Genomic DNA, 10104 nt, shown 5'->3' with positions numbered 1-10104 from the left:
CCCACATGCCACAGAACAACTAAGCCCATGCACCACAGCTACTAAGGCTGCACTCTAGAGCCTGTGAGCCACAACTACTGAGCCCGCGTGCCACAACTACTGAAGCCCGCGCACCGCAATGAAGAGTAGCGCCCGCTTGCTGCAACTAGAGAAACCCCGCGCGCAGCAACGAAGACCCAATGCAGCCAAAAATAAATAAATAAAATTTAAAAATAATTGGTGAAGTACTTACTCTAGGGCTTGAGACATTATAATTTGATATTAAACTCAGACATACTAGGAAAGAGGAACGCTGCTGGGAAAAAATGTCTATCCACAATGAGTTTTATTAATAAATGTAAATTATTTTAATGACACAGATCCTTGTTTATGGGAATAATTGATATTGGATTCTGGTGGTCCTCACTGGGATATGCTGGGAGACACTCTGAATTCTCTCAAAGCTCCTGAGATACCAGTACTTGTGTTAGGTTTTCATCATCATGTCTAAACATATAGAGCCAAGGGGAGCACAATCTAAGCACTGTTTCTTTAATATTCTATCTTCTTCCTACACGTCTTTTTAGCAAACCTGGAATGCAGTGCTGCTTTCCAGAATTGTTGGCTTTATCACCGGAAATAATACACAGCACGAAAGCTATTTGAGTTAGAGTCAAACATCTACTTGCATTAGGGAAGAACTTTGCTGAAAAGTTTGGAATGTTTCACTTGGTGGAAACTAGGAATGGTCTAGATACACAGGCAAACACATTGGCTGTGAGAGTTCCTTAAGACTGTTACTTTCTGCTGGAGTTAATTGTCCACAAGTTCCCATCCTTCACTGGCTTCTTAACTCCCGAAGGTAAGGTCCTATTTCTTACTATCTTAGTGACATTACTTCATTGAAATATTGGCTTGTATAAAGCAAGGCACTCTTCCTCTCTCCCTCCCTTTCTGCCTTCCAGCTTTCCCACCTTCCTTCCCTCCCTTTCCAATATTTACTGAGTCATACTACATCATATTACTGTTGGTTGTTGAAATGTTTGGGTTTTACTCTCCTTCTTGGATGAAAAGAATGAGGGCTTCTGGGTCTGTACAGAAATCTGCTATGGGATTATTTCTGGATACACTTGTCATTATTCTGTGTGTGATGTTAGGTATTTGGGGAGATAGCAGGAACCCGGTTATAGAGTCTTGATGTCTACGTAAAAAATTCTAGCTTTATAATGAGTTAACGGAGATATCCCTGAGATCGTTATGCAGATGAACAAAGGTCCTTTGTCAGGGCAGAGCAGAACCAACGAAGAAGCAGAGGAAGGAGAGAGCCTTCTGAAAGCTGAGAAACGTGCCTGTCCCCTCATGCCCACTGTCCTCTTCTTCAAAATACGCAGACCAGTCCTCAGACAGAGCTTCTTGGGTGCTGTGTTAGTCAGGGCTCCTGAGAAACAGAACCAACAGGAGAGAGAGAGAGAAGATGGATGGTAGGTAGATAGATAGATGATAGTTAATAGATACGTAGATGGATAAATAGATAGATGATAGGTAGATAATATTTCGTAGAAGAAAGTGGCTTACATGATTATGGAGGCTGATAAGTTCTAAGACCTGCAGTCAGCTTGCTGGAAACCTGGAAAGAGCCGATGTTTCAGTTTGAGTCCAAAGGCAGGAAAGAACTGATGTCCCATTCAAGGCAGTAGTCAGGAGCGTTTCCTCTTACTCGTGGGAGGGTCAGCTTTTCTGTTCTATTCGGGGCTTGTTTCAACTGACGTGATGAGACCCACCCACATTAGAGAGGGCAATCTGCTCTACCTACTCTTCAGATTCACATATTTATCTCATCTAGAAACCCCCTCACAGCCGTACCCAGGACGACGCTTAACCAGATGTCTGGACACCCCATGGTCTAGTCAGGTTGACACAAAAAGTGAACTCTCACAGGTATAAAGAGGTGTGGACATCAGACAGTAGCGGATGATGTAAGTACTCTGAGTGGGGGAGAAGAAATTCTACTCCTTCAGTGCCTGCTTTGTGTCAATACCTCCAGAGGTGTTTGCCTTAGGTCAACCATGTGTTCCGAGAAAAGCCCAGGGAGGAACTGATGTTTGTGAAATATGTCTCTGCTACAAGCCAACAATACACTTTTTATTTCCACCTATTCCTGCACATAAGCCTGACTATGGGACTTTAGCTGAACACTCAATAGTCTCATTTTGTATCTTATTAATCTTTTGCCGACCACTACAGGCCTATTGTGAGTCTCAGGTGGAAATGTAAAACCTGTCTCAGCAGTGGCTCATTAAAGCCCAGAGAGAAATGTCCAGAAAATGCTTTTTAATGTCTGGTTTGGGGTTGTCATCTCTCAGGGTCCGCATGTTACCCTGCTGAAGGGTTTTCTTCTTCCGCTACGTGGACCTGGCTCATGTCGGAGCCAGAGGTGATAAAAGAAGGCTGTACATCTACATCTGAGCATACTGGTACCATCTCGATTTCTTTGCCAAGTGCTTTTATTCACTATTAGCGAAATAAGAGATGAAAAAAATAGCTTTCTGAAACCATTCAAATCTTTCCCATTGACAGAAACACAGGAGGCAGAAACACAGATGGTAGGAAGGCAAAATGTGGTTGAACAAGCCAGAGTTTTGATCCTCATCTTGCTGCATAGTAGATTCAACTGATTTTTGAATTTGCCAAATTAACCTTGTGAGTGATACAGATACTACATTCTTCCAGTGTGAAGTCCTTTCTCCTCAAAAGGTGTGTTTTCTTAAAGATGTTCCTTTGCTTCATCTATCACTAGACCTCGTTTGACACTGAGATGTGATGCTAGGGCGGCACAGGTATGGGCCCTCCTACAAACACTTGGCATGGCTGGGCAACCAAAGGTTCATGCCAAGAATCGGTGGGGAGGTACCCATACGTAAGAGGGCTTTTATCCCAACTTAGCTTAACGAAATGAAATAGGATGTCAATACTTTGAAACCTAGATTGACACATGGATGTGAAAACAAAACACAACCCTTGAAGTAGCACCCAATCTGGGTGATCTTAGGGAAGAGTTTCTCAAAGTCGAAGATGATCACATTGTTCTACATAAGCTTGGCTGTACAGATGAGTTGTGCTGAGGTCCACAGACCATATCTACGGAGATGAAAAGACTGGAAGCACAGAGGTGTGAAAACACTGTTCAGGCAGAATGAAACAGCGAAGACAAAATGATTTTAGCTACCCCTACCTAGCCCTAGAGCCTTTAAAAAAAAAAAAATCTGTGTATTAACTAGTGGGAAGCAGCCACATAGCATAGGGAGATCAGCTCGGTGCTTTGTGACCACCTAGAGGGGTGGGATAGGGAGGGTGGGAGGGAGACACCAGAGGGAGGGGATATGGGGATATATGTATACGTATAGTTGATTCACTGTGTGATACAGCAGAAACTAACACACCATTGTAAAGCAATTATACTCCAATAAAGATGTTAAAAAAAAACTATTTTTTTTAAATTGTGTATTGCCTGTTTCCATGCTATTCACTCCTTCCCCACTCTCTGAAATGAAAGTCCCACAGGTGCAGGAACACTGTCTCTCTTATTCATATTTATATTTTCAGAATCTAGAATAGTACACAGAATGAGGTAGGTTTCTGGGAAACATATTTGGATTAATTCACCAAAAACATACAAAAACTGAGAAATATTCATTAGCCCTTGAAATCAGGAATAAACAAAGTGCAAGGTTTCAGATTGAGAAAGAAAACGGTCAATTAAGGGAACTGCCTGGTGGTCCAGCAGTTAGGACTCCGTGCTGTCACTGCTGAGAGGGCATGGGTTCAATCCCTGGTGGGGGAACTGAGATCCCCACAAGCCACGCAGCACAGCCAAAAAAAAAGAAAGAAAGAAAAGGGTCAACTGAGGTAAATGAATAGAGTTACTTAGTGTTATGTCATCTGTACCCGCAGGCTCCAAGTGGCAGGGTTGGAAGTCAAGATCTAGCTGTGACGCAGTGACAGCGAAATGAATGGATAACTTATGGAAATTAATCAGATGCTTATAAATGTAGCGGCATGTGGTGGTCCTCACTCACAGGGAATTTTTAACGTTCATGCCATGTGAATTGAAGAGTGATGCTTTTTTCTGCGTTGGTATCCAACAGTACTGGGAGCAGAGGAAAAATGGAAAAAAGTCTCTTCAACTGAGGAAAACAGCTCACTGCTTCCTCCCTGCATAAGGTAAAATGTGAATCTAGCAAAGCAACCCTCCCTGGTGCCGCTAGGCTTGATTTTAGAATGTGGTCTCAAATAATATAAGCTAAAGTGAGTAAAATGGAGATAAGAAATTGAAATTCTGAGAGAACATGAGTGAGTGAGGGGAAAGTATGGGGATCTGGGGTTACAGGTAAAAGTGGATAGGATTTTCTCCTAAAGGAGACAGGACATCTTGTCTCTGACCCCTGGGGGCAGGAGGTAAAGACAGTTATAAATAAATAACACTTTTTATCTTGGTGGGAGAGAGGAAGAATTTAGAGAAATTATTCATGGCCTCTCCAATATTCTTCAAGAACTAAAAGGCAAATTTGTCTGCTGAGGATAAAAGTATGTACTTGGGGGCTTCCCTGGTGGCGCAGTGGTTGAGAGTCCGCCTGCCGATGCAGGGGACACGGGTTCGTGCCCTGGTCTGGGAGGATCCCACATGCCGCGGAGCGGCTGGGCCCGTGAGCCATGGCCGCTGAGCCGGCGCATCCGGAGCCTGTGCTCCGCCACGGGAGAGGCCACAACAGTGAGAGGCCCGCGCACCACAAAAAAAAATAATAATAAAAATAAATAAAAGTATGTACTTGGATAACAGGTTTAAGAGACTATCAAAGTTTTAAAATAGTAATTGAGAAGAATCAGAGCAATCCTACCTAGGAAGAAAACCCCAAATGATTGCTGAGCGATGCTGAGACTCTTACAACAGTGGATGGACATGTTTTTACTGTGTCACCCACAGGCATGAGGATGGTGTCCTCTTCAAAATCCCCAGTCACCCAGGTATGCAACTGGAGAGATCACAGCATCCACCCAGGCCTAGTCCACCTAGAGAGGTGGCAGGTAGCAAGGTAACTGACAGTTCTAGTGAGAGAGGAGTTCGGACGCGTCACCTCAGTCAGCTGGTGGCACCACTAGTCCCCTGGTCACTGTCACTTCACACCTGGAGGGCAGAATCATCTTTCAAATTCTTTAGGCACCTTGCCAACAACAGAAGAAAATCCAATCTATTTTCCATGGACACTGTGTGATGTGTCCTTCAGGAAATGGCCCCAACCTGCCTCCTCAGCCTTACACCTTTAATGCCTCTTTGTCAAATCCGTCTCAGTGCTTGGTGGATTCTTTTTCGAATGGGGACCGATTTCTGCCTTATACATTACAATATTGTGACTTCTACCCAAACCTGCTAGAACATTTCAATTCTCTGTGGTTTTGCACAATCTGTTCCTTCTTCTTAAATTCCTTCCCCTCCACCCCCCACCTGGGGATTCAGAGTCATGGTTCCCAACAATCATCATATATCACTCTGACTGTCAAGCTCTCATTTCATAATTTCAATGAGTTTGATATATGCAAAGTGAATCACTCCTTTCTTTATACAAATTTTATAACCTGTCCACCATATTTCCAAACTTACTTTATTGTAATTATGCATTTAAAAAATGTTTCTCCTACTTGGTTATGATCACATTAATAACAATGACTTCCCGGAACGTTTTTTTTTTTACCCTCAGAACTTAGATATTATGTGAAGCACAGGAGTTACTCAATAATACACATGGGCCTGAAGACATGGTGGCTGTAGAGTTAGGTATCAGGGATAATACAGATTTGAATAGGAAAGGGGCACCAAGAAGGCAATTCTCAGAGAAGGAAAGATGCAAAGAGACTTAGGTTTGGAAGATAATGACAGACCTGCCTTCAGAAACTGCTTCAGAGAGTAAGACATAATATGGTTGCAAAGGTCAGATGAACTAAATTATAGAAAACTTTTAAAACTATATGATGGAGATTAGATGAGATATTGTAGACAATTAGAATTTGAATGATTAAAAGGCCTTCATTCTCTTTTATGAAAAACAGTTTAGGAGATGAAATTACTAAAAAGTATTAATATTATGCTAAGATATTTACCAGTCCATCCTTTTCTACAGCCATATGTAAAAGTAGTTTCTTTATTCACTTAGCTGAGTTGAGGGATTAAATTATTTAAAACATCAAAAAACAAAACTATTCTAAAATGAAAGGTGTCATACTTAAAATTAAATTGCAGATGACGGAAGCCATACACAAAAGAGTACAATTCCCTACAATTCCATTACTCGAAGCACAAAAACATGAAAACACACTGATTTATTTTGTCAGCAATCAGGATAGTGGTTATACTATTGGATGTGGTAGAGACTAGGATAGACCAGGAAGAGAGCTTCTGTGCTGCTGGATTATTCTCTCTCCTTCTCTCTCCTTTTTTTTTTTTTTTACAATTTAAGTGCTAGCTACGCAGATGTGTTCAGATTATGAAAGTGTATCCAACTGTACCTTTTCCTGAATGTATATCACTTTAATAAAAACATTTTAAAAGTGTAAGTGAGGCTGAGAGTACAAAAATATATATAATACACAGAAAAGGTTACTGTGTCTAATGTTAAAAGACCTCCAGCCAATTCATTCAAAAAAGGCAAATAACTAAAGAGAAAAATGGGCAAAGAATAATAACAAGAAACTCCTAGAAAGCATAAAAATGACTAATAAACATTTTTTAAAGATCTGCATTTAATTATTGATCTGGAAGGTGCAAATTCAAACAACTAGCTACCATTTTTCATCTAGCAGGTTAGCAAACATTAAGAAGATGGATAATACCATTATGGCAGCCTTTACAGAGTACATACCGTGTGATGACACTCTTCTATATGCTTTATTTTTTTCTTATAATCCTCACTTAACTTGTGGTCTCATTTTTAATCTCCATTTTATAGGAAATATTAGTACTTTTCTCACATAGTAAGTGCTAAAGTTAGGCTTCAAAGCAGGCAGTCTGACCTCAAAACCCATTAATTTAACTACCATTTTACGTTGTTTCTCTATTGGAATTCTGCATGTTAGTAATGAACATCTCTCCTCCTTGATATTCTCACTTATTCACAAACTGGACACAACAGTAATGTGGGAAGTTTTAAAATTATATATTAGTTCTATTATGGTGGTTATTAAAATTGCTATTTTAATACTTTTCCCTGTTAGGGAACTGAGCACAAGTACCCTAAAACAACTTTAAAGACAATTCTTCCTGGTCCTTTCAAAAAAATTAAGGAGGAGGAGGGCGGGGGCCGGCGGCAGCCGGGTCGGGCGGCCTGGGCAGCGAGCGGGTAGCGCGGGGTCAGCCTATGTGACTGGGCGGCGCCGGCGCGGCCTCCGTCAGGGGAGGATTCAAGATGACCAACAAGGAACCTCTTCCTAAAAAGGTTTGACTGAGTGAAACAGACTTCAAAGTGATGGCACGAGATGAATTAATTCTCAGGTGGAAACAATATGAAGCATATGTACAAGCTTTGGAGGGCAAGTACACAGATCTTAACTCTAATGATGTAACTGGCTTAAGGGAATCTGAAGAAAAACTAAAGCAACAACAGCAAGAGTCTGCACGCAGGGAAAACATTCTTGTAATGCGACTAGCAACCAAGGAGCAAGAGATGCAGGAGTGGACTACTCAAATCCAGTACCTCAAGCAAGTCCAGCAGCCTAGCGTTGCCCAACTGAGATCAACAATGGTAGACCCAGCGATCAACTTGTTTTTCCTAAAAATGAAAGGTGAACTGGAACAGACTAAAGACAAACTGGAACAAGCCCAAAATGAACTGAGTGCCTGGAAGTTTACGCCTGATAGGTAAACAAATCATACTCCCCAGGCAAGACTTCCCTGACAGTCCCACTATGAGAAAGCTGTGGTGGGACAGCCAAGTACTCGTTTCCACACCAAGACTCAGACTTTTTGAGCCAAAAAGCCACATTCTTATACTATCCAGCTTGTAATGGTTAATGTAAAACTTACCAGATGAACCTTGTGTTTCAGCTTTTTTCTCTTCCCCCTCCCCTTGCTTCAGAGGCCTGATGGCGTCGGACTATTCCGAAGAAGTGGCCACCTCCGAAAAATTCCCCTTCTGGGACATGTAGACACTTGAGAAGTGTTTCTGTTTGAAGAAAACAGAGGGAGAAACAGAAGTCTTAAGTCTGTGGCACACTGTGTCTTCAGACAGTTTGGAGGAATGAAAACCTAGAGATTTAAAATCATGGACTGAACATGTAAAATTCCAGTAAATGTAAAGATGGAATATGCATCGCTCTTAACCTTGAGCATAGTGACTTAGAGACACTGTATATCAGTTTTGCCAATAAGACTGTGGACTTCGTGATTGTTGTTGAACTTCTGGGTCAAACTCAAATGAGGTGAATTTTGCCTTTAAAGGGTTTATTTGCTAAGAACCAACTTAATAGTCATGAGAGAATCAAATAATAGATGTCAGTACAAGTAGTTCATATATTTAACCATTTAGTTTGGGGCTCCATATTACTTGATTGAGCCTTAAATCAATGTGGATTTACTCAATGGTTTGTTCTTTGAATGGTTGCTAATACTGTAGATAATCTTATTGAGGACTGTACAAATAATGAAGGTGTGGTATCAAACTTCAGGTCTAAACTGTTTGAAGCATTATAAACATTCATTTCACAACTAGATTGTATAAGGATATTAGCTGTGATGAGACTCACTGCGTTATTTTTTTCAGTAGTGAAATTTATTAAATCCCTATTCCATTCAACAGGCACATGGTCAAAGAGCATTGTCGTTGGTGTTAATGGGGGAATGTGTTCCTTCATTGTATTTGGGCCTTTTGTATTGCGCTCTTGATATTAAATTAAATGTGCCTTGAAAAAAAAATTAGAATTATGCATTATAATATTTATATAACAATATATATTTAAATAAATATGTAAATACAAATATATTATATTTGACATATGTTGTTTAAATTTAATGTGTGCAAGATGTTGATTTGATACATTTATATATTATAATATGATTGCTATTGTAGTGACAGTTAGCATTGAAGTCCTTTAATTGAACAACTGAGGTGGAACAAATATTGGGCTTATGTTTCAAGAACAGAGTATTTATAAATACTGAGAGAGGAGGAATGCTATAACTAAACAAATATTGGGAAATAGAATAATTTCTTCATCTCTTGTAACCTAAGGTCAATGAAAAATAGGTTGTTAAGAGAACAAGAAACATAAAAACTAAGTATTACAAATTGTTTCATTGCTAAATAGATACTACTTTTCAAAAAACCTAATGGTTAATTACATAAAGTTAAAGTTACCTTTATGAAACCACCAGAAGAAAATACACAACCCTTCAAAATTATCAGAACTCATATGTAAAACATAGCAAGGAAGGTCACCATATAAAGATCTAAAAAGCACAGAAAAATATCATGAAAAGTCTAAAGCCAAACCTATCTGTCATATACATGCATGTGTAGATTGGCTAAAACCACCAACCGAAAGAATCAGTATCAGCTGGACCACAAATCAAAACCTCATATACTCTATATGAGACATTGGAATATTACTCAGTCATAAAAAGAAATGAAATTGAGTTATTTGTAGTGAGGTGGATGGACCTAGAATCTGTCATACAGAGTGAAGTAAGTCAGAAAGAGAAAAACAAATACCATATGCTAACACATATATATGGAATCTAAAAAAAAAAAAAAATGGTTCTGAAGAACCTAGGGGCAGGACAGGAATAAAGATGCAGACGTAGAGAATGGACTTGAGGACACGGAGAAGGGGAAGAGTAAGCTGGGACGAAGTGAGAGAGTGGCGTGGACACATATACACTACCAAATGTAAAATAGATAGCTAGTGGGAAGCAGCCGCATAGCACAGGGAGATCAGCTCGGTGCTTTGTGACCACCTAGAGGGGTGGGATAGGGAGGGTGGGAGGGAGATGCAAGAGGGAAGAGATATGAGGATATAGGTATACGTATAGCTGACTGATTCACTTTGTTATAAAGCAGAAACTAACACACCATTGTAAAG

The 10104-nt window shown here is 40.2% G+C and overlaps 1 protein-coding gene across 1 annotated transcript; it reads left to right on the top strand.

Annotated features, from left to right (window-relative positions):
- The first annotated feature begins 7341 nt into the window (after positions 1–7341).
- Positions 7342–8833, top strand: LOC115854337 (pre-mRNA-splicing regulator WTAP-like). Its single transcript, XM_060309449.1, has 2 exons — positions 7342–7885; positions 8103–8833. The coding sequence occupies exons 1-2, from the start codon at positions 7494–7496 to the stop codon at positions 8170–8172; spliced, it is 462 nt and encodes a 153-aa protein (XP_060165432.1). The 5' UTR covers positions 7342–7493; the 3' UTR covers positions 8173–8833.
- Positions 8834–10104: the final 1271 nt, after the last annotated feature.

The sequence above is a fragment of the Globicephala melas genome, chromosome 12 (assembly GCF_963455315.2).
Source record: "Globicephala melas chromosome 12, mGloMel1.2, whole genome shotgun sequence".
Lineage (NCBI taxonomy): Eukaryota > Metazoa > Chordata > Mammalia > Artiodactyla > Delphinidae > Globicephala > Globicephala melas.
This window is presented reverse-complemented; position numbering and strand designations above follow the sequence as displayed.

Coding starts and splice junctions, on each gene's coding strand:
- LOC115854337 (XM_060309449.1), top strand. CDS start 7,494: ATGGCACGAGATGAATTAATTCTCAGGTGGAAACAATATGAAGCATAT. Junction 7,886..8,102: donor TGGAAGTTTACGCCTGATAG/GTAAACAAATCA, acceptor CCCTTGCTTCAG/AGGCCTGATGGCGTCGGACT.